Source organism: Nesoenas mayeri, assembly GCF_963082525.1.
Source record: "Nesoenas mayeri genome assembly, chromosome: 1".
In the NCBI taxonomy this organism is placed as follows: domain Eukaryota; kingdom Metazoa; phylum Chordata; class Aves; order Columbiformes; family Columbidae; genus Nesoenas; species Nesoenas mayeri.
In genome coordinates this window covers 103,666,438-103,691,214 of record NC_137541.1, presented here as the reverse complement: position 1 = coordinate 103,691,214, position 24,777 = coordinate 103,666,438, and the positions used below count along the sequence as shown (strand labels likewise).

The 24,777-nt window shown below is 39.0% G+C and overlaps 1 protein-coding gene across 2 annotated transcripts in view; it reads right to left on the bottom strand.

Moving 5' to 3' along the window:
• The window catches only part of FRMPD4 (FERM and PDZ domain containing 4), a gene marked incomplete at its 5' end in the record, with an annotated part of 306,730 nt that overhangs the window by 93,616 nt on the left and 188,337 nt on the right, over positions 1 to 24,777 (bottom strand). For both annotated transcript variants that reach the window (XM_080348475.1, XM_080348476.1), the window contains one exon: positions 23,342 to 23,458. In XM_080348475.1, coding sequence (XP_080204601.1) covers positions 23,342 to 23,458 — 117 coding nt within the window. The remainder of the gene's footprint in view (positions 1 to 23,341; positions 23,459 to 24,777) is intronic.

The following is a 24,777-nucleotide window of genomic DNA, read 5'->3' as shown; positions in this document are numbered from 1 at the left end:
AACTCTTGCTTTGTGTTGCACACCAGCAGGCATTAGAGTGGTTCACATCACACAGGAGGACCAGAGTGCGTGAATGTGAGGTTACTTCTAGAAGTTTGAAGGTCTTATTTGATTCTTCATGACCAGGTGGCCTATAGCAGACTCACTACAACATCACCCATGGTGGTTCACCTGCCAGTCCTGACCCACAAGTTCTGAGCTGGCTCCCCCCACCTCCCCAGAACAGGGCTCCTTGCTTCCTAGCTGCTGTTTCACTGAAAGGATGACTTCCCTTCCTTGCCTCCCTAGCCCATCCTTCCCAAAGAGCCTGTATCCCTCCATTGCAGCACTTCAGTTGTGTGAGCTGCCCCAAGACATCTCCATGATGCAGGCCAGGTTATAGCCTCATAAATGCATGCAGATACACACACACATTCCTCCTGTTTGATTTCCATGCCATGGGAATGAGTGTGGAGACATTTCAGAGAGGCACCCAAGCATGCCGATTACCCAGAAAGGGCATGAGACCTTTCCACATAAGGGCTGTCCCACAGGCCCTTTCTTTCTTACATGCCTAATGTGCTTCAGGTGATTCTGCTTCAGCCTTGTGCTGCTGAATGTCACGGTCCTTCTGTTCCCGTCATGCCAGGCACTCGGTATGCCTGCCACGTCCAACACTTGGACTGTTGAGGAATCTCCACCTTTTCTACTTTAAAGCTTTTCTTACCAGGTTGGCCAGTCACATTTTCTTTGGCTCTTTGCCTAAGCATCTGCTGCTAGTCACTGTCCAGTGTCACATGCAAGCATATGTGCTGGAATGACTTCTGATCTTAGCAATAAAATTGTACTTACATTCTTACTTAGAATCACAGATGAGCATTATAAAGAAATCTTTTTTTCCTAGGCAAAACCATGAAGCTTCTATTGCAAAAATCTCTCTCAGACCAAATTCAAAAAATGACTAATTTATAACTCTGATTACTTTTTCCCATAAGTCTTTACTATGTATATGCTAAACGTGGGAACAAGCAGATAAAGAATACTCTCTGTTAAAAGCCTTTGAGAAACCTATAACGAAAACATAGAGATTTCATGTTTCTGCTCATAGGTGTTGGTAATAAAAGTACTGAGGTTAAACAAAAAAATATACTTGCTATTTCTGAATACAGCATTCCTGCAAACACAAAGCATTATAGTATCTAATAATGCTTTCATCTCTAACCTTAGATACACATTTTTAAAATAGCTTGCATTATTCCATATGTGCCAAATAACACAGCCCAAAGTACTTTCTTAAAATAAATGGAATTGAATGGAACAAACCACCCAATACAGATTAAATACAAGACAGTGTATGAGCAAAGTGCTAGTTCTCCTTATAGGCTAAACAAGGATTTGTAATTAGTTTTACAATTAACGACCTCAAAGGAAATACATGCTTTTTGTATATATACATATGTACGTGTACAAACATAAATCAGATATGGGATATATGACTTCATTTCCAAACTCTATATCCCCTACAGAAAGACATGATGCTGGCAACAAAATGTAATAGTGTGTGTAAGCTGTTCAGCTACTACCTATATACTTGGACCCAGAATAAGAAAAAATAATAGCTATTATTACTATTATTCATGTTTACCTTGATTAAGATATGCTTGACCACAGGTCAAGATTTTTCAGATGCCTTGGGATGAGTGCTTCTTACGATAAACACTAAACACACTTGCACAAGCTCTGAATCACTCTCTTTGAGGCTTTATATAACACATGCAAAAGTAGTGGTTACTTTAAAAAAAAACTTATCAAATGTGAAAAATGAAGAAATAATAAAGAGTTTGAGGTAAAAAAAAAAGCCTTGTAAAATGTTTATTTTGAAAAAAATATTTGGGGGGTATATGAGGAATAAATTATTGAATTATAAGCAGTTTTGCATGAGGAATTAAAACCAAGGTCTTTTAATACAACTCCACAGAAGGTTTATTAAAAGAAACTATATTCTGTGCCAAGGTTGTTAATTTTATAACTTTTTTTAAATTATTTCAGACTCTTGCCTTCAGTTTAAAAAGTGGGGGTTTGTTCCACTTGACTGAATGGGAAAATAGTTATTTAACCTCCAACAAGAGATTTTATGGAAATATGTTGAAGACCAAGTGTTTATTCTGTAGCAAATAAGGTTTCTCTAGAAACAGAACAGATCACACATATTTGCTACATGGGCACAACACTGTTTTTTCTTGATTTATCAGTATCAATAAAAAGTGACACAGCTGCTCTCTGCTTCCTAATATACCCCACAGGAGAATACAAAAGAGAGGACAACTGAGATGCAATCCCTCTGTTCTCCCATAAAAACCAAGTTCTGGAAAGCAATGAGCCAGTCCCTTAACCGCTGTGGATTTTGGTACAGATTTTGATCTTGCTAAAGTGTTGTCCTGGGGATCAACAGGAGAAGAGCTAAAAACTCAAGATCATCAGCCAAGAAAAGTATCTGGGACTCAGGACTCACTCCTGCCCAGGAAAAGCAGTCCCAGTGACTGAAAAAAACCCAAACCAAAATAATAACAAAAACCCCAAACAAAAAAACCCCACCACACAACGAAAAACCAATACCAAACAAACAAACAAAACCACAAAACAACAACCACAACAAAATACAACATACAACAGGTTTTTCCTCAGCTTCCCAGGGTCCGGACACCAAACAAGCACCCACGGTACCAAGAGGAAGAATGACTGTTATCTGCTTAGCACAATGCTCCATTGTAAAGTCCATCAGTTAAGTTTCCTTTCATTACCCATAGGCAGGCTGAAGCAAAGCCAAATGACTCATCTGACAAGTGTCACACTTAAAGAGGTTTCTCCTCATACTCAGATCGAACCTCCTGTGCTTCACTCTGTGCCTGTTGCCCCTCACCCTGTCTCTGGGCACCACTGAAAGGAGTCTGGTCCCATCCTCTTGACACCCACCCTTGAGATATTTGTAAACATTGATGAGATCCCCTCTCAGCCTTCTGTTCTCCAGGCTCTCTCAGTCTCTCCTGAAGAGAAAGATGCTCCAGTCCCCTAATCATGTTCATAGCCTGCCACTGGACTCCCTCCAGTAATTCTTTGTCCTTGTTAAATGGGGGAGCCCAGAACTGGACACAGGACTCCAGATGGGGCCTCACCAGGCAGAGTAGAGGGGGAAGAAAACCTCCCTTGACCTGCTGGCCACAATTTTCTTCATGCACCCCAGGATACCATGTGATTCTGTAATTCTGTGTCACACTTGGTCCCACCTCTGCTTCAGTGAAGATTTCATTCATATTTATGCAATGTGAAGCTGTACCATTATGACCAGGAATGCTGAGTGCTGGGTGATCTTATATGGGAAGTAGGAATTGCGTACTTACCACGCGGAGGACAAAACTGGCCAACATGAAAGTATGAATCACTTTGAAAAGCAAATACAGTTTCCCATCTTCAGGTAGTTTTGTGAATTTAGCTCTAAATGGACTATTTTGCATAGAAGTAAGTAAATTTTGGAGTACTTTTTGTTCGAGTCAGGGAACAACCAGGAAGAGAAGAAACAGTAACACACATTATATTTTATTTGATCCAAAATAGCAACCAAGCTGAAAAAAATATTATTCACAGAACATAGCTGCAAGTTCTCATGGAGACTGTTAACTGTAACGAAATATATGGGACTCTTCCATGCAGAAAAAACTACTACATCCCCAGAGAGTATTTCCATCAGAAGACAGGTCAGGCTGAAAATCTGAGTCCATCATTAAGGACTCAGGACATTATCTATGAAAGTGAAGACTTGAGTTCTGAGTTGTGAGAAGCCTGAAATCTGTAGGGTTTTCAACCAGAGTGCTCGGGTGCTGTGGGAAGCCTGGCTGCTGTACTGCAGAGCAAGGCACAGCACAGGTATAATCTACCCAGTTTCATGTCAGCCTAAACTTGGTGCTGCCATAGCAAGATTTTTACTAGTACCCAAGCCAGCCCGTTTAAGGCTGACTGGGACACATTGACCACAAGATTCACAATAACTACTGCCGTGACTGCAGTGCAGGCAGATCCTTGTTCTTTCAATGGGCCTTTTTTCTTCATGAGACACAATCAAGACCTCAGTCCAACAGAATGACCTCATAACACACTTCACTAAGAGAAGTGCATCAAGGTCCCCATAATGAACTCAGCAGGCCCAATTAAGGAAAACGGGTGCTCAATTATTTGCAGTTTATGTTCTGCTATGGAGCTATAAGAACATCCATTCACATCCATAACCATTTAAGAGTAGTTAATTGCAGAATAAAGCCAGAAAGGCTACAGGCAGCAGCTTACCATTCACTAAAACCCAGAACACACTTTGACTATTATCTCTGATTAAAAAGTAAAAATTAGAATGCGTCTGTTATGGCTGCAGACAAACATCACAATACCAAACTCTTTTCTACGCTTAAACTAGGGAAGGATAATTTCAAGCATAAGTGGCTGACGAAACAATGAACACACAGAGAGGAAAAGATGGAGAAAAAAAAAATCAACTGTTATTCTAGGAGTCCTGAAACACTGCAATAGCACAACTCATGGGAGAGGCAGTAAAATATAACAAGTGCTTTTGTGTCATCTGTTTTGGTGTAAATCAGTGAGACTCTGCTGACACTAATGAAGCTAAAGTGACTTATGGCAGAGAATCTGGCACTTTATTTGTTATGATGACTGATGTTGTCTAAATTCAACAGATTTTATACAATTATAATTAAAGGTCTACAGTACAATACAAAACCAATGTAGTCTGTGCAAGAGAGTTGTCTTGCGGTATTCATCTTGTGGTCTCATATTGCCAGTGGCATTGGTATACATAATTAAAGTATTAATAACACCTCTGTGAAAGGTAGGAACACAGCATGAAATTAATACTTTAGAACTAACTAGTAAGAGTCATATTTCAGGACAACTAAATAATATTTTATAAGATAATTTTTGAATCAGTTATCAAGAACTGCAATATTTAACTCATCTCATGCCGTTCCTGAACTCTCATAATGATTTAATAATGTAGATTATATATCTGTTTATAACACATGGCTATGTGTTTTGGGCATTTGACAAGGTAAAATATTAACATTCATGTTGCAGACCTAATGTCCCTATCCATTTGATAGACTAAGTGCAGAAAATCTGTAAGCAAAGAATTTATAATAAAACCAGAGAGCATCCAGACCAACATTTAAGAAAAAAATTTCTGCAGAACCATAGACAATGATTATTACAGGTCATAACCAGATCATGAGTCAACACCACTGTGTTTCAAAAAAATTACAGATGTCATTTTTAATTTCTTTTGTCCTCCATCTTTCCACATCCCAACTCCTTGTCAGATCAATTCTCTTCCAGCTGATTCCCCTCCTCTCCTGTTTCCCAATGACTATCCTGTACTCAGGTAATCCAAGCATTGCCGTTCACACTAGTTCCTCCTCAAATTGTACCATCCCTGCTCTTCTCTAGCTTCCTTGTCACCTCTCTATTCTGACAGCTAGTAGTCATTATTGGCATACTTCTTTTTAGTTATTCAGTTTTTGGACATGCTGCGTGAATGCTCTTTTGGAGATTTCAGTTTCTGCATTCCACTCAGCATAGCAATTTCTAAAACTTTCAGAAGGCTTTTAATATAGGAGAACTTCACAGCAACATCAAAAATGACATCCCTGGCTGAAAGGTGGTATGTGGGTCACCTTTCAAACATCCCTCTCAAAAAACTAGGAACCAAGCTTTGTAACGACCTTTGGTAAAATTACTTCTCTTTTTCCAGGAAAGGGATGATACTTTTTTTCAAAATAGCAATTAGTTCTCAGGAAAGCAAGGGGACAAAAAATTTCAGCTCAGTCAAGGAAAGCAGGGCAAAGTTACAAACGGCTAAAAAGGGTCTGAAGAGGTACTCAGCAGTCCTTGTAAAGGGAATGAGACCAAGCAAAGCCTAGTCATTTCATTCCAGTTTTTTCTGGGATTTTATAACATGCATAAAGCAATATATCTTTTAAAAAAATCTACATTATCTGGCTTAGGTAACAATCTTCATTTTCTGGAGAGAAAGCACATATGAAAAAAAATATTAGAGTTCCTGAAGTACTGTTAGAAAGAGTCCAAATACAATAGTTAAAGTGTGAAATTAGAATCCAAACATCACTGAAAAAAGGATATCAAAATCTTTCTTCTAACTTATATTGTGCCACCTTTTTTCCCCCCAGAGTTTGATGGCCATTGACAGAATTTGGAAGTGATGCCTCCTGGTACTACAGTAACTTCAGTTTTCAGAAAGGATCACTTTTATTTTATTTTATTTTATTTTATTTTATTTTATTTTATTTTATTTTATTTTATTTTATTTTTAATGGGCAGAGAGATTGAGGTTCAGCTAATTGACCCCTAAAAGCTGGTGGGCATGTCAAGAGAAACAGCTGGCTGTAACACACAGCAGAGTGAGAAGTGCCAAAATTTAGATCAAGCATGATGAGGATTGCCTAGGTTTCATGGCCAGGTGATGGGGAGCCATGTGAAAGATGACCATGTTGGAGGGGAACCCTGCTGACACCTGAACTCACAAGGTCAACAGTACCAAGGGGTCTCAGCCATGTAAGGCTGATGGTATCTAGGTGACGGTGTTGCAAACACCCCATTTAGGTACAGATGTCATGGAAGTTGAACTAAGCATGGAAAATAACCAGAGGTGGAACACTGGAGAGACTGGGGTTGAGAGTCTGCTGTAGGCAAGACCACAGGTGTGGATCAGCTACTGGAGAGACACATTTCTGCACATGTATGCGGGGGCTGAGTGTGCATGTGTATGCATGACTCAATAGCAAGTACCCTGATTTTCTGATGCATAAGACGAGGAACAGACCATTTGTACTGGTTATGTTCCCATGCATGCTGTCTGTGTCGATGTGGTGCCAGTCAAGGCACTGGTTGCCTATACATGTAATTCTGGTGGTTGGCTCTGTCTGTGCAGAGCATGGGGATTGCATGCTCAGCCTCCCTGTGAGCTGGACGTGGGGATGGGGAATTGCAGCAGTCTTGTACTCTCAGACCAGGATGGGAGGAATCCTCTTTGGTCTAGATGGCCACAGACTAGTGCTCTCTTAAAGCACGTTCTATATTTGACCAGCAATATTTCAGTTGTGCTACTTTAGTTGAAACAATAACATATAAAATATACATTATTAGAATGAAAAGGTCTGACAACTCACAAAGAGCATTAATTTGCTATACATTAAGATAAGGCAGGAAAGACGACATTGGCCCCATTAGAAAAGAGGTCTGGTGCAGCACGTAAAATATACACCAGAACATGCTGACCACATGTAGCCTATAGTCTTACTCCAATACCGTCACTTGCTTGATGCTACTTTACATCTACACTTCCTTGAAATGTGCACTATGTGCAGCTCTTCCTTGGGTAATTGTGCTGCAATGTCCCAAGTTGTTGATGGGACTGTTCAAGGAAACTGTTGTTTGTAACTGTCAATAAAAGTATGCTACTTATACTGAATACTGACAATAAAAGTCAGTCTTCAAAACAAACAAACCCACTAAAACCCCAAATCAACAACCTCCGTGAATGTAACTTGTAGCGTTAGATGAAAGAAGAACTTTATTATTATACAGGTTGCCTCAACTACGAAGGCTTTGGCAACTTGCATCATATACATGCCAAATGAATTAAAATTGTTGGGTTTTGAGTCTCTGAAGAGCTGTCAAACTAGAATATTTCCAAAGCATTACCATTTTTATTACTGGCACTAAAAGTCTACTCACTCAAAAATGTCACAGCTCTTACATCATTTAATTTATTTATCATAGTTATGCAGAAATTCACATGAACAACTGGATTCCCTAAATGGTGCTTCAAATAAATGGTACCAGATACTAGTGATTACTTTTTTTATTTAGGTGGGGAGAATAGGATAGCAAATATATCCTGATTAAATTAATAACTCATCACAGTTATTATCAGACAACAGTAGAAAACTCAAAACTGACAGCAAGAAATATTGCTGATTCATTGAACTTGTCCTTATATTTTCAGCCCACTTCTGTGTTTTTCACTTGAATGAGATTGATGATAACGGCCCTCTGCCAGAGAAAACATTTTGTTGATACTAAGTATAAACACTTAAGCAAAAATATTTCCTCTCCTATCTTTCAATGAAAGTGTTTTTTAAATAGAGTTCTAATACATCATTTTGTGACAGCATTTAGAAAAAAGCATTTATACAGTTATCTAAAAGTCTTGTCAAATCATGTAATCTCTCTGAATATCATTCCATTTAAGTACTTTTATTGCCCATACGCTTACTAAAAACACTGATCTTTATTCCACCTTATATGTGGTAATCTAAATTGCCTTGAGCAATCTGTCTAACAGAGATAATTAAATGTGTTTCACTAATATCTGCAAAAGGTTCTAAGGGCACGCAGTGGATTAAAGTCTGGTTTGCCAACATGTTGTTCAGATTTCATGACATGCTAAAGCAACAAGTAAAGTGCCATGTGACTCACAAGAAAAAAAGAATGGAAGGGATCTGTTCTGCCATGATCTCCAGTCCCTTGATATTTTACACTGTATCATATAATCTCCGTTAAATATTTACCAATAATCAGCATAAACCCATTTTGGATTACTCAATCCAGTGCTATAATAGAAAGCTTGCAATCTAAACATATAGTCCCTTTAGTTCTTTGCCACAAATTGTTTTCTTCTTTTCAGTAGTTCTTGTTTCTTCCTGGTGTTTATTCCCTCTTGATCATAGTTTTGCTGTATTAAACAAATCTATGCCTTCTAGTCTTCCCTCATACAATGATATTTTTCCTTCCCAAATAATTTTAACAGCATTTCTTGCACGTGTTCCAGTTTGAATCCCTCTTCTGAAACATGTCTAGCCAGAATTAATAATACTTCCCCACCTCCACAACGGTATTTTCCATTGTCATACTTAAATGACAACACAAGGACAACTCTCAGCAACTCAGCTGATAAATCAGCTTTTCTCTCCTCAGTCATTTTGAACACATACTTCAACATCATTGGGGAGATTTTGCTATTAATCCACAATCACATCTTTGAATTTTACTTATTAATATATGTTTTCTACACAGAATCTCCCATTCTCCTTTGTTTATCATTTATAAGGATAAAGAGCCACTTGCAAGGTGTTTTAACAGTTTATTTTAAGAAGCAACTCGGGCTGAATTTGTGCAAATCTCATCTCAGCCCTCTAGTTTCTTTTAACCTTTCCTTGCACATTTGTTGCTTTTTTTGCAATGTCTTCACTGATGTGAAAATTCAGCCAATTATGCTTCTCTTCCAGCAGTTTCCAGGTGCACACACATCACTGTAAGAACTGAGAATTTATAAACTAGATTATAAACCCAGATAATTAAAAAGTCGTCTTTAAAAATATAAGTCACTTTTTACAATTCTTATTATCAGCAAGAATCATTGTACAAATGGAAGAGATACCATATATATATATATATACACGTGTGTGTACTTACATACACATATATGTGTGTGTATATCTGTGTCTCATACTAGCACAAAACTCTAAGGCATCATGCCGAATCTTGAAACTGGTACTTTCATAAGGAATGAAACACTCCTGGGCTTTCTCTGCCTCTCTCTTCTCCGAGTTTCTTCCCAGAGAATCTCCTTTAGTCTCATATACATCCACATTTAGCTCTCCAGTAAAACAAAGAATTTTCGTATTTATTGAAAGTAGTAGCCTGTCTATAATGTAACCATTAGACTACTTGCACCTTCTATCTTGCACAGATATACCAAAGTAATTTTAAAGTAGCAATGTCAGAAGCCAGTAGCAGCTTAGCTGTTGCAGGAGAAAGATCAGCTTGAGTTGCAAAACCTGCTTGAGAAGCGAAATTAAGTCTTCAGATACTCAATGCTGAGCTTTATGATAGCCTGAGAATGGCTGACTGTCCAAGTAACTGAAAAGCTCAGTAGGGAATGCCTATTGTTTTCTCTTCCATGTAGCAGAAGCATTTGTGCTGTATTCTATGTAAATCTAGCCAAAGCCTCTACAGAAAATCACTTTTCTACCATTAATATTTACATGAAAACATCATTATGACTTTCAAATATGACACAACACTCATTCTAGCAACACGTGGATTGCTTAGCTTTTCAATTTGTTGCTGAACGGTAGTTACGAAAAAAAAATTCGCTTGCAATCTTTAAGTTTTGACACAGATTTAGGGAGGAGAGGGTGGCAGTAAATCTCTCCTTGAAAAATCCACTTACTCTTACTATACATGAGCATTGAAATAAAAAATGTGAATAAATTAAATGCCTGTCTAGCATCTGCTAATTAATATATAAGCACCAAGCACATGAGGATCCCAGTTTTATATGGCAGACTTCATGTGCTCCTCTAGCATAAAATCAAAGAAAAGACAACACAAAAATAGCCACCAAACCCATGAGTTCTGAGCAAACTTGTCTGGAGGTTTAGTTGGTCAATTCTTTAAACATGAGCACAAAATCAAATAGCAGTCAGTTAACTGCTACCTGGCTAACTTCCTTTTTAGGCTGCCAGATCCTGAGCACATGGAGTCATGACATGGAAAAGGAACTAGCCAGCCCACCCAAGCTTCCCTCTCTGGGCAGCATTACAGATCGCCTTATCCTGTCACTCTTCCTAGCGGTGCCCAGGCTCAATTGCCTATGCAAGTCACAGAGGCAAGGCTGGAAAAGCAGCTGTGCAGCTATTACACATTATGTTCAGGTGATAGGGTTCCTCCTTCAGGAAGCGTATTCCTGAAGGCTCACACCATGAAAGCAGCTGGTCCTGTGATCTGTCCATTAGCTTGCATTTGCTTTAATTAATTCAAGTTGGGAAACTAACAGCACTGTTTTTAAATTAGTATGAGGATACTGATGTTTGGATTCCACTGAGCTGGCATCATTCAATGCCTTTTGGAAACTTCTGGCTAGTCATGGTGTGACACTCTCGGAACCAAAGTTATTTTCACAACTTAGCCACAATCCTGGCCCACGTTTGAAGGCATGGAAACTCCTGTATTTTTTTTATAGTACATATATTTTAACTAAAAAGATTCCTGACAGGAAAGTTTCAACTTTTCAGTGCGCAACACCAATATTGAGTTAATCTTTTGTATGGTTTCCTTTACAAAGGCAGACCGTTATGCTTATCATTCCCTAATACTTTGTTAAAATGGTGGAACTGCAATTTAATAGGATGCTGGCAACAGGAATCATGCAACAAAATCCCTAAATGTCATTATTGTGAGCTGCCAGAATCAGTCCCTCGTGGCCCAAAACAAAATGTCTTTTATCAGTATGGCTTTCTGCCAAGCCTCTACTGTCCAGCTCAAGGCACTAACTGGATTAAATAAAAAACAACAAAAACAGCATCAAAAAAGAAAACACTATACAAAAGGGATTATAGCAGGAAGAGAAACATAAAGTACCTCTTTAGACTGCAGGTAAAACTCTGTTGTTCCCACCTGATCAAGCCCAGGGACAGCACTGTCTAACATAGCTCTCCTAAAAACCATGTCCTTTATCTCATAAGCCATTTCTTAAGAAGCCTCTCCCGTATACCCCTGATTTTACCTTCTGTTTCATCAATATTTCACTGCTACTTCCTTCTACATTTGCTGGATGTATATGCCAGGAGCTAACTTTAACAGGACTTCTGCATTTTTGTATGATGAAAGAGTGCCACCATAAACAGATACTTTGGACACTCATCCCTACAAAATGCACTTGTGTGGATGCACTCAACTACCCCTATCCAAACCAGCAGCAGTTTGGTACGGATTCCAAAAGGAGGTAAAGGTCTGAGCTGTAGCTGAGCCAAGAACTTGTTTTAGGAAACCCATAAAGGAGCAGACAACACAGCCAACACTGGTAAGTTGCAGGTGTATACCTTTCCTACTCTATGCAGTTTGACTACAAGCGAACCACTCTATCCCATAAATATGAGAGCCTTGGTGAGCCTACTTTGAAGTCTCCCAGCTAGACAAGTGTGGCTGTAGGGCAATGATGTTTTACTAATCACAGATCACTGGATTAGCTCAATTAAAGTCTTGTATTAACCATTTAGCTTAAATAATTACATTTTAAATACAATGAATCACTTAGAATTCTAAGGTCATGTGATTTTTAGTCTACTGTCTGCTAAGCATTACTTAGTAGCTAAACTGGCTTAATTCTTAAACTGTATGTTGTGAAGTTCTGCTCATATTTACCAAACTTGTGTCCACCTGAACAAATCAAAGCAGCTACAGACCATCAACAACACCTGCAAAATAAGGCCTGTTTTGTACCTTATTGAGCAAAATGGAATCCACTTGGACAAAATTACACTTTCAAGGCCAGGAGAAAGCAGCTATATACTATCAACAATGTCTGCAGCTAAACAAAGGCCTGTCTGAAGGTAGTCAAAGAATCCAATGACAATCAAGAAGACTTCAGACTCAAATATTACTATTGGACTGAATCATCGTGTGAGGGGTGAGTAAATCTTCTCTAAGGGTATAGTTACCCAGGGAATTCTATTCTCAGTTTGGCACCTCTTCAAAGGCACTCAGCTCAAACCAACCCTGCTGCTGTACTACTCCATTAAATTATTTATTTCTATTAACTTTGATGTCTGAAAGTTTGCTTCAAGAGTCCTAGGATCCAGACTTCAGAGCGACCTGGCACCAGACCCCTAGAGGGCAGGTAAGCAGGTTGAGATGCAGCAGGATGGAACTTTGAAATCCCAGACAAGTGACCTAAAGAACTGGGTGATGCACATATAATCCTTTGGCCATAAACACATATAATCCATTACCTGTTTTTCCTTACCCTCTATGTCTCTTAGACATAAACCACTGACCAAGTCTGGGACTAAGTTTGGATCGAGCCACACCTGGACTCCTCTCTGAAAAGGAGTTTAGAAAGCAAAGGGGTCCATTCTGAACCTTGTGACTCAGCTGGAGGGCCTCCCTTTACCCTTTCACATCTCCTGTCCCGATAGAAATCACTCTAAAATAACTTTCACCCAATTCTCATTGGCATATTTCCTCCATGCAGTAAGTAATAGAGTGAACCTTGCCATCAAACTCTGTTAAGTTGCACTTTTCTTTAAGTGAACTAAATGCTGCTCTGTGGCAAGTAGGACTCCAAATCACTCATCCATGACAGTGCTCAGTATTCTTCTGCTCTTTTAGAAACTTGCCAGATGCAATGGTATTTTAGATATAACTGCAGCATTTATAGTGAATCTTTAGCAAAGGTCTTTCTGTCCCAAGATGAGAAAAAACAAATTGCATCTCAACATGCAAAGAAAGACATTTTAACTTAAAGCTGACAAAACTGGATGTCAGATACCCAGTGAAATTGAAGCAACATTTCTTGTAAGAGCAGAGCTAAAAAACTGTGTTTACACCAAGAGACTAAAGCTTATGCTTGAATTGAATAGGGAACCAAAGACATCAAGGACTGTATAGACTCCCATAACCGAAACAAGACACCAAAATGCATTGACAGGTTTGGCAAGTCCTGAGGCCCACAGAAAAGGTGTGTTTATTGGCCCATTTACCACCAAGTCTCATAAACCATTTTCGAAGCAGCACGTCTGCTCTCTGCAAGGGTGGAAGGTCCATCCTACCACAAAGAATGAGAACAGCATGATTCCAAGACCCACCTCAGACCAGTAAGCACTGGTGGGAAGCATACAGCTGAATCTCAACATCTTGTGAGCTCAAAATACTGACCAAATATTCAGAAAGCAGAGGCACTACAGAGCCTACATCTGCATAACACAGAATGAACAGCTGCAGGTTGTTTGCACACTGAAAGTAGCTCAGTTCCACTTCTCTCAGGTTGACAGAAAAGAGGGGTGGAAGACATTCTCATAAATTTGATCTCATGGAAAAATTAGCACAGGCCAAAACCTCCAGCAGGCATTCCTTGGACAGAAGACCCCACGACTACAACACCCCCCAGTCACTTGGAACACCTGCTAACAAACCAAAGGTAGGGATTAAGGCTCCCAATTTAGACCAGGTATTTCAGCTTGATGCAGCAGTAAGAGACTATATAATGGTGATCAGAACAGCTCTCCTGCAACCAAGTCAAAGTCAATCTGAATACAGAAAAACAAGCCAACCTTAAACCACACCACTAAAAGCTGAAAATTCCACAGGCCAGCAGATTTGCATCTCTAGTATTCTTCATAAATGAACACTAAAAAGCTAGGAATAGAACCAGAGAGAAGTAGAAATGCATCAGGATTGATTAAAGCATCATCCTATGCCTCCACTGAATATCAGTCTGTCTATCTGCACTATAAATTTATATGTATATTACACATCAGAAACATTACTTTATAGTAGAGCTGCAACCAACCATCTTTCCTAAGTGCATATAAGTTCACTTGAAAATTAAAAGCAAAATGGCATTATTATTCTGTTCAATTTCTTTGACTCTGGCAAAGTTTTTTCATGCTATTTGTATCCTAAATAATATGCCTCTCCAGGTTTTAATTATGAAACACTAAATAAATCCCATGAGCGAACACTTATTAGTATCTGTCTGCTGAGTTCCTATTTGTAATTCCAGCTAATTACTTCCCCTGTCAGGAAAATATTCTTTGAAGTCCCAAGATGCCACACAAGTACCTCAATCTCTCTCATTTTCCATCTCCCAGTGTTTGATACAGAAAATGTAAATTTATTTGGCTACTGCTGGAAGAGTAAGAAACTTGAAATAATCTCTGCACTGTCAGCAAGTCTTTACCTTGCGTGCTTAATCCCTGTTACCATGGTGATATTTAATTGTGCAGCCACGCAGTTTGATTGGTTTATTTTAAATTGAAGATTTTCTGTGGAATGACACAGGATCCTAACGAACATTAGATAAACGCCTTTCAAAATATTGCAGTGAGTTGCATTGTTGTCAGCAACTAGATTAATTTGAGTTCAGTTAAACTATTTCTTCACCGTAATCTTACATATATATGACAACATACATAATATGGGGATTTTTAGCGTTATATTTGAGAGCTGAGCATTTGGAGTATAATTAAGCAGTATTTTATTGTAAGAAAGGCAATTAAAACCTAAATTAGAATTAAAATACAATAAGGTTTTGTTGGTAGTATCATCCTGTCTTCCTGAAACAAATTACCTTGCTGTTCTACAGTAACAATCCACATAAGAACATATTACAGTAGGCTTACATTTTTATTTATAGAAAACTGTAAATATATTAATAGGACAGAAATTAAGCCAAAAGGATAAATACAGCTTCTTCAGTGCTCACTGCCATATACCACAGCATGCAGTTCCTTAGTATATGAATGACTGCTGGAAAGGCACCATCAATATGGTATTTCCTGGCACAGCATAACATATTAGATAACTTGCTTTAAATTCACTACGTATATCGTGATGAGCGGGTGTACTTCAACTGTGCTATTTAAACAGCAGCAATATACTGTGCTAATTCTTTCCCTTTTTTTCTGCTCTATAACCCAGCTCCAGCCCTTTTTTTTTTCTTAATGCTATAACTGGAGCTCTGGGGAAAATTTACATAGCAAAGGCTGGGTGAAAAGTCCCAGTTCCATGATCAACTATTAGTCAGCTTTGCCTTATTTATTTTTTTCAAGCTCATGGCCACTAAGGCCCTGATATACAGCCTGCAGGATCATTTTCCCTTTTTAGTGTTTCAAGGGCTGTTTTCCCCTCTTTATTTTTAAGGACTCTCAACTAGCCAGGTTCTATTTCATATGCAGTCTCTGTGTTTGCATCATTGGGGATACCAGCACATGACTTGTGATAAGACTTATAGCTTCTTACAAACCACTACCACTCTTGCAACCACCTGCAAGGCTTTGTAGAACCAGAATTTAGTGTTTTTAATGCCAATTTTCTTGTGATTTTACTCTTTACAAGAGAGTAATTTGAAAAAGCCCACTCCAACTGGCACTATCATACTTACACAAACTCTTTACAAGAATTAATTTGTTTTACGCTCCTGGGAAGGATAGCTTGGTGTACCGAAACAATGCTTCTAACAATATATTTACATGCTGTAAGGCACAGATGAGATGCTGTTATGCCATATGAAGCATCTACCCAGAAGCACGTGAACTTTAAGAGTAATGAGGATCTTATCTTCTTACCTCTATGCATTGTGACCCTGGGTTAGGTTGCCTTGATTTTTTTTTTTTTCTATACAGGTTCTGCTCCAGAAATTTTATTCTGCTTCCTAATCCACCTTCTAACACACAAGAATAACAGTTTTCAGGATGCAATACTTCTCTGAATTTCATGGCATCCTCATCCACCTTGTGGTTGGAGAAAACACTGAGGACTAGATTGGAAACACTGACTTCGCCTTAGCAGAGGCCCCAAGTACATAATTCACCGTACTCCACTTAGGTACAATTACATCCAAGCAACTCAAGGCTAATGACTGAGCAAAAGTTTCTTCTCTTCTGAGTAGTCTCACTCACATTCATACCTTCTTGTATAACTCCCCTCACCCTTCCAGTTTGAAGAATCCTCTTGCTTCAGCACGTGATGGTTGCACATGTGTGCAGAGAGGACTCAGAAAGGGCAAGCCAGCAGACGGGTAAGGAGCCATGCAGCTGTGGCTAATGCCTGAGCTACTGCACACCAGCTGGCTTAGGTACAAGCTGTCTTACAATGCAACGAACTCCCCATTTTTCCATGCTCTAGTTAAAATAAAATAACCTCACAAATCAGCATCTCCTTGCTATTATTCCCTCCACTATAACAATGATTTATCCCCAGTGATATTAACATCAATTTGTCTGTCGTATTTATGCCTGCCATATTTATGGCTAGAGCAACAGCTCTGTGTGAAGGAAGGACGACTGTTAAATCATCTCTTTTCAGGAGGCTGAGCTGACTTAGCAATACTTTTTCACCATATGCCTGAGTTTTATCTAGGCAGACCACTGACACAAACAGGTTGCTATATAATTTTCCTTCTTCTCCTTTCTAATTATTCAGGTTTGCTTTAAACAGTCACTTGTGTTTGTGTGTCCCAGCTGCCATTCAGCTCTTCTAGCCCCACTCCCCCTTCCACTATACGATCCTGTCCTTGAGCAGGTCAAACCCTTAGCAATAGAAAGCAAATTTGTATGCTGCCTGAAATGAGCTCAGTAGCACTCTTTCTGTAATAGCACACTATTCATATCAACAGTCCGTATTAGTGACAAGGGAATTAAAATTAAAAAAAAGAAGATAAAAATTAAGAATCGCCATACCAATCAGACCTGTTGTCCGCCTGGTCCAGTATCCTGACTCTGACAGCACTCAGTACCCGCTTCAGAGGAAGGTGCAAGAAATCTTGTAATTATAGAATAACCTGATTAATACAGGAAGTTTCGTCCTAGCCCTAGGCAGTCAGCAGCTGACTCACCCGCTTGTCTGAAACATAAGAATTTATATCTGCTCTATTTTTTTTTTATCCTATGTAATTTAACAGTGGAAGACTCATTACAAACGTACATTGCAAATGTACATTTAAATCCTATGAAGCATTTTAGGTTTTACTCTAACCTGTAGCTGAGAGTTATATTTGCTAATTATATAGGTTGTACTATTTTTATCACTGTTAAACTGCCTACCATTCAATCTCATTGGATGTCCCTTTTAGGGATGTGGGAATAAGTGGGCCAGAGAGAGTGATTCCTCTGCCTGTTCCCTTGGCATCTCACCTGGGAGCAGAGATGCCTGAAGAGGTACACCGACCGCAGTCAGCCTTTGGCTTGAGGCATTATCCTGGCGTACAGGCTGCCTTCATTCACATCCCCCTAAACTGTATCAGAAGGAGAAGGCAATGAACCCTCTTTGTGACACCCTGCAGAACTGTGAATGCTCTCATGCCGGCTGAGGGAGGGTGGAGCAGCAGCAGCCATGTTGCTTATATTTTTCTGAGAGCAACATAAATCCTCCAGTGAATCGAGTCAACATTGTCTAAGTACTTACAGATGTAAGGATGCAATGCATTCAGTAAAGTGCTATATAACATCATACCCACAGGGCAGAAGGTGGCTCCTGTGGCTTCAAACTTTCATTACAGCCCTTAGGTACTAAGGTAGTCTTAAGGTACAAATAACACCAACCTTTTCAAAATGTAAGAAGATGGACAACATTGTAACAACAATCAAGGCTTTCATTGTATTTTATATATTTAGATTGTTTTCAGAACCTTCCAACAGAGCAAACCCCATGGAAATATTATGAGAAAGGACCAAACTAGCAATGGGTGTGTACAACCTGCAGAACACACGGACAAGAAAGTTGATAGTTGGGGTAGGGATAGACAAAAATAGAGAAATATAAAAACTAACAAACAAACAAAAAAACCACACCTGAATGGTCCTATCTTCTTCAGCACTTATTTATTTTGAAATAAACTGATTAGCAGGCTGTGAGCCTCAGTTTTGCGTCTGGTATAAATTAGTGACCCTTAATAAACAGGATGCTTGATTGATATGTCATTAATATCATCAATGACAGTGTTCTGTTATTCCACATGGCTGGTCAGCAATGAGAGCTGTTTGTACAAGGAGGACCATGCAGGCCAGACAGGATGCACACAACACCCACAGGAGAACTCCACCTTTCAGAAAACATGAATGACTGTCCTCTTCTAAGCACAGCAAGCACTGAAAGAATAAGATGAAGACTACTAAAGAAAATTCAGGTAAGTATTTGAGTATAGAAGAATATCATGGCATTGCTGTATGGTAAAGAAATACTGTACTGTGTATGCTTTGAGAATTTAGATGTTACGAACTGCACTAGCTACCAAAGAACACAAGCACATTACCTATGTTTCATGTATGGGTAAAAAGCTGACACTCAAGAATTTCATATTTCAGGAAAAACATAGTTACCAAGCCAAGAAAAGACAATCAAAATGTAATGATTTCACAAGCCAAAAATCATGAAGCTGGCATTATATGTAGGACAACATACCTTAGAGGAAGAAAGAATTGAGTTTACCAGATACACCTAGAAGAAGTCTGGAATAATTTAGTGTTACTAAATACAAAATCATCAGTGGAAAACAACAGCATAACGCTCAAGATAACAAAATATATTGTGATATGTTTCAACTGGCATAGCAAGCACACCATACTAACATAACAAGATTCAGAAAGACCTGAGACAAGTAGGTCTCCCAGCTCTGCTGTGCACTCTAGGGACTGACCTGTAGTGTGTCAAACCAAGCAGTAATGCTGCAGGCTTTGATCTCTGGGTGTGCTGCTTTTTATTTCATGCCTGGGGTCTCAGCTGTTTGCTGGGTTTGTTCCAGGCTAAAGCACAGAAGCAAGCTAATATGCATGAAATACAGATGGTCAGGGTCCTTGGAATAAAATGGGGTAACATAGACACACCCTGTCATCCTCTCTGAGGGAAAGACAAGAGTTGAAGTAAACATGATCAATAGCATCTCTTACAAATAAGCTGGACCAGCCAACCTTCACAGGTTTCTTCCATGTTAAACTATTCTGCAACTCTATCAGTCCACATGGAAGACTGGCTCAAGGAGCTAAACTGTCATAAAATTTATGGCTTTCTCTGTAGGACTGATTTTTTATTAGCTTTTGCCAGCTTATTTCCCTCCATCAACTCACCTCCAGGTCTGACAAGCAGCAAGACTGACATAAGGGAAAGGGTGAAAATGTACAGGTCTGAAAATCAGTAAAACTGTAGCAATGGCAACTTAGGCAATATAAAATTGCCATGAGGCTAAGCCCTTTGTGGAAAAAATCAGCCAAAACCTTCCAGCTTTGCTTGCTATCTCTCTGACATCCTACACTCACACCAAATACATTTTTAATAAGTTTCATGTTTGGCTTCAAATTAGCATTACAGAAATGTCTCATAATCATAGCATATACAATAAATGCAAAGAAAGTAGGCCTTTAAAGTGAATTAAATATATACTGCAAACCATTTCATATTAAAGGCCCAGCTTAATACAGCTTGTGCAGTACAGAAACCTGCTGGAAGAATACCAGATGATTGCTCTCCTTCTGTACCAAAATGTATTACTTATCTCATAAAGCTATTTCAAGTAGAAGTGGCAAGTTAAAAGGGAATGGGTGAAGTTCTGAAACTTTAATTTACCATGGCCTAAACTTAAGAAAAAGTATTTTAGAGGTTTGCAAAATGACCCTGGTTGTGCCATCTGTACAGAGGAGATAATGAATTGATAGTGACATCTCAAAACATTTTGATAAAAGGTTCTTCTCGCACTTTTTTGCAGAAGTGCTGCCTGGTGATGGAAGCTGCCCCTGATTAGCTCAGGCCATAGAGGCTTTCAGAGATTCAAAAGAAACCACATTTGCTTCAGCAGAAAGAATAAACACCTCTTCCCATTCATGTCTGAAAGCATTTGCACCAACACTGTATAATTACTTTTCACTTCACCAAAAGATTCTCCTGTATTCTCTATTCCTCCCACAATTTCAAAACGACAATATATCTGCTTGCAGTTGAATGGACATATACATATGGCACTGAGTAAATTATTTAACTAAAAAGCAGTTAATGCTGCTGTGACTTACGCTATTTGCTTGTACAGAACTAATGTGCACATTTCATTGTAATAATACCTGGTTTATACAACTTTAATCAAAACCAAGCGGAGGTTTTGAATTCTTTTTCTCCTTCAGTGTGATGCAATTTGTTAATCTGTATGGCTATAAAAAACCTTGGAGACAGTATGAAATGCTATCTCACTGATCTCTCTCCTGCCTTTATTGATATAACTGTCAACAACCACCTCGCTATTTCATTCCTAAAATCCAGGGGTGAAAAACAAAGGGAAGAAAATTAAATGGTGTTTTCATCTATGTAGTTCCATGTAGTATTTGCAAAACAGTTGTTTTGAAAGGCAGAGAGGGCAACTCCTTGGCCAAGTAACAGGCACTGTAAGGGTAGCTGCTATTGACCTCCACAGAGGAATCACTGGCAGAGTCACCAAGTGTTTATGTCACGACTACCCACTCACATCATTGTAGCTCCCAGGGCTGACATTCGCCAGTAATGGTGGAGAGCTGGTGATTCGGTACAGCAGTTTGCGGTTCCAAATGGTTTCCTGGTTTCTTTCCATTTCTGAAGCTTTTAATGCATCCCAGGTGACAGTCATTTCACATAACACACATTAGTACTCTGGAATGGCTGGTGCATGTGCTACAGCCAGTGCTGTTGCTTTAAAACTTTTGATACAGGAATATGTACTGTAACTCATGCAAGGTTCAACTTGTGGTTAAGAAAGTCAGGCACAAAATAGCAAAGGCTTCCACAGACCAGCTGCCTCAGAGGTCTCACTCTATGCCTTAAAGCTATTTTTTCCCACATAGTCTGCTATGCACATGCGGAGAAAAATGTAAGAAAGATCAGGGTCCCGAAGAGAATGGAGAGCAAACACCTTCTAAGATCACATTTAAAAAAACCAAACAAACTAACAAAAAAAACACCAACCACAACAATGACAAGCCCAACATCACTTAAGGCGTAATTTGGCACTGCCTGTTATGCGTTTTTGTTCCTAGATGCAGTTTTCTGCATTTAAGAGAGGGATATGGCACTTCAAGGTACTAAAAGGCAATCTAAAAAATAAACAAAATCATCATTAGCTACTGAGAGTTAGAAAACATTCCCAAATTGCAAAATTAATGAGTACTAATGCACTGCATTCTGCAAGCCACAGCTGTTTATAGCTACACAACAAGTGCAGCACCCCATTATGTGACCAGTGAGAAAAGAGGAGGAATCAAATGCAGTGCCCATCCTCAGAAGCACGACATTAATTGTTCAGATGAATTTCAGTCATGTAGAGGAGAATATACTCACAGTCTGCAGAAAAAACAGACACTCAAGGTATGCAGATCCCTCTACTACCTAGAGTAATAGAAGCAGTAGGGTCATATCTGCACACTGCTTTCAAGGCTCACCTCTAATTCTTGACAAGCCTAATTAGTTCAGGCAGAAAACCTATGCTAATACAATTATATTCTGCCTGGCATTCAGTTTCACACTGCCCAGTGCTGCACCCAGTGTCTTCCAGACATGCGAAGCATGACAAATACTTGTCCAAGGAAAAAAACGACATTTCAAAGTCAGCTTTTGAGCCCCCATTAACTGAGACAACTTGCTCCAATTTGGACAGGTCTGAAATCGCTCTAAATCTTGAAAGGCTGCAGGACAGCATGCTGCTACAAATCTTCCTTTGGCTCCAAAAGCAAATGCCTCCCAGGAAGTCAAGGCACTCACTCTGGGTAAAGTGGGGAGGAAGAGAAAGCAAAGTAATGGATATACTCATTCTAACACCATAAGACTCTGGTTTTGCAGATGAAGGATCTCAATGATCCTTTTAATGACCAACTTAAAACGTCTGATCTTTTTCCTCTGTCAAAAGAAAAAATAGTAATTCTTATCTATGACTTTTTAAAGCATCTATGACTTTCCAATCAGAATAATAAACATAAAAATGACATGCTAATTAAAAAGAAACAAACAAAACAGCTCTTCACATGAACAGAATCAAAATGCTAGCCTTAAAAATGGGATATAAGCTAAAGCAAGTAATGCTGCAAAATCAACCAATCATTCTGCCAACTCACCACCATCACCCCTCCTTAGTGAAGAAGTTCCAAAGCCACATAAGAGTACATTTGCTAGAACAGCAAACTGTATTTTATCCAAGTCATTTAAGTGATTTTAAAGAATAGTTGCACACAGTTTTCACTGGGAAAAGAAAAGCCAATTTTGTTTACGGTCACATCATCCACATTCATATTTATTTTGTAAACCTTTTAATTCACGGCTAAAGGGCTACAGGAAATCTAAGAATTAGGATGTTAACTGTACAGGATCAAAATATACACTTTCTCATTACCAATATAATTAACATATTAGACAAACTAAAAGAGCTGACATGGCAGAGATGGAGAAGAATTGTTAGTACCAGTCAGAATTGACCTTTTGCCTCATCCTTTAAACATGGCTTTTTTTTTTTTTTTTCCCCCATTGTTAATGACATTTGTTGTAATTCCTCAACAAATTACAGGCTCTTATATAAGCAGCATTTTCTTGGGTAAATGAAATCACCAAGTACCAAAACAAGGCCCACTAAAGTACAGTCAGAGCGCTCTCTGTTCAATAAATCACAACAGTTGAACATTAATTGCGGGCTGAAGCAGGAATTAGGATTCCAAGGAGATATAGTTAAGAGTAGGACTGCAGTGCTGTCCTACAGACGGCACAGCTCACACTGCCCACTTACTTGATGAAGTAGTCTCTTCCATCTCTGTTTGCCGTCATCTCCCATCCATAAGGTGTCCCCTGGTTCAAGCTCCAGGTCCCTGAAGGGTGAGGCCAGCCTGAAGACTTGTTCCTGTGGCTAAAATTTTGGAGCAGGGAGAGAAAGAGAGAGAGAGAAAAAAAAAAGTGATTTGTCTGTTGTATTTATTCTTCTCATTTACTTATTTCACATTCACTTGGCATCTGAACACTTTTCAAAGTTGTGAAACTTGCAGTAAAGTCCCAGGCAAACAAAACCAGGTTATCAGTCCTACTTATATTTGTAATATTTTCCTACTAAGCGGAACGACACACTGTCACTTCTAACAGTCTTTGAGCCGAATCCTTTGGCAAGTGAATCAGTGCCACACCCATGATACTAATTTCCTATAGTTTTCAGTACAGAGGATGAAGAGCATTTCCACTTATTGCCATACCCTGGACAAATGCCAGTTCTCAGTATAGTTTTAGCCAAAAAAAAAAACTCAAAAAAACAATAAACCACACCAAACCAAACAATCCACTATGTGGCTCCACATCACTCATGTGGGGTGCTACTTGGCATGAAAAGGAACTTCAACACCTGCTCTCATTGCTACCAAACCATTTTTTGTTTCATATGTCCAAGCAAAGGAAGACTGTAACGCTTCTCTATATGGATGCTAAATTGATTCAATATGCAGATGTTGTTGCACTTGATCATTATCCATTAAGCTCTTGCTCCAAATAACTTTTAAAAGATGGCAGTATCTCTGAGCACACACACCATTCCATAACACTGCTCGAGCACTCTCTGCTGGCATTCCCACTTCTGAGCAAAGGCCAAGTTCACTTAACTAAAGGACATTCAGCAGCACTTCCCAGTGACAGCATTTCCCCACTAGATCTGAAACATTTTGTGAGGTGCAATTCCATACGCAAAAAAGAAACAGTTAGCAAGAATCCCCTATAGTTTCCCATAGGAAACCCCAACTTTTGCAGTGATGTTTTACTTTTCATTTGCAGGAATTAAGCTAGATGTTACTGCACATTCCCACTTAATGCTGTGAAGCTTAGTGGTACAGAAAGCAACAAATAGGTCTCTCAGTAAAAGTAATCAAGTGATTAATATCTATTTACAATCTAAAACAGAGAAAAAGTAGAAAAAGGACTTAGGGCGTCGCAGGCCAAGATGAATCAGCACACAACAACGAATACCATCTGAAATTCAGACATGCAAACCAAAATCGCTGAAAATAAAAAAGAGCGTGTTTTGAATTAGCCACCTTCTCTCCACCCATGAAACGTATAATAACTTAATTTTACTTGCTAGATTTATTTAAGTTCAAATGCTAGCAAGGAACTTGCTATCTCTTGGCTTAGACAAAGATGTAAGAACTTATTTCCTTTAGAGAAATGGAGCGCAATGTAACCTGGTGA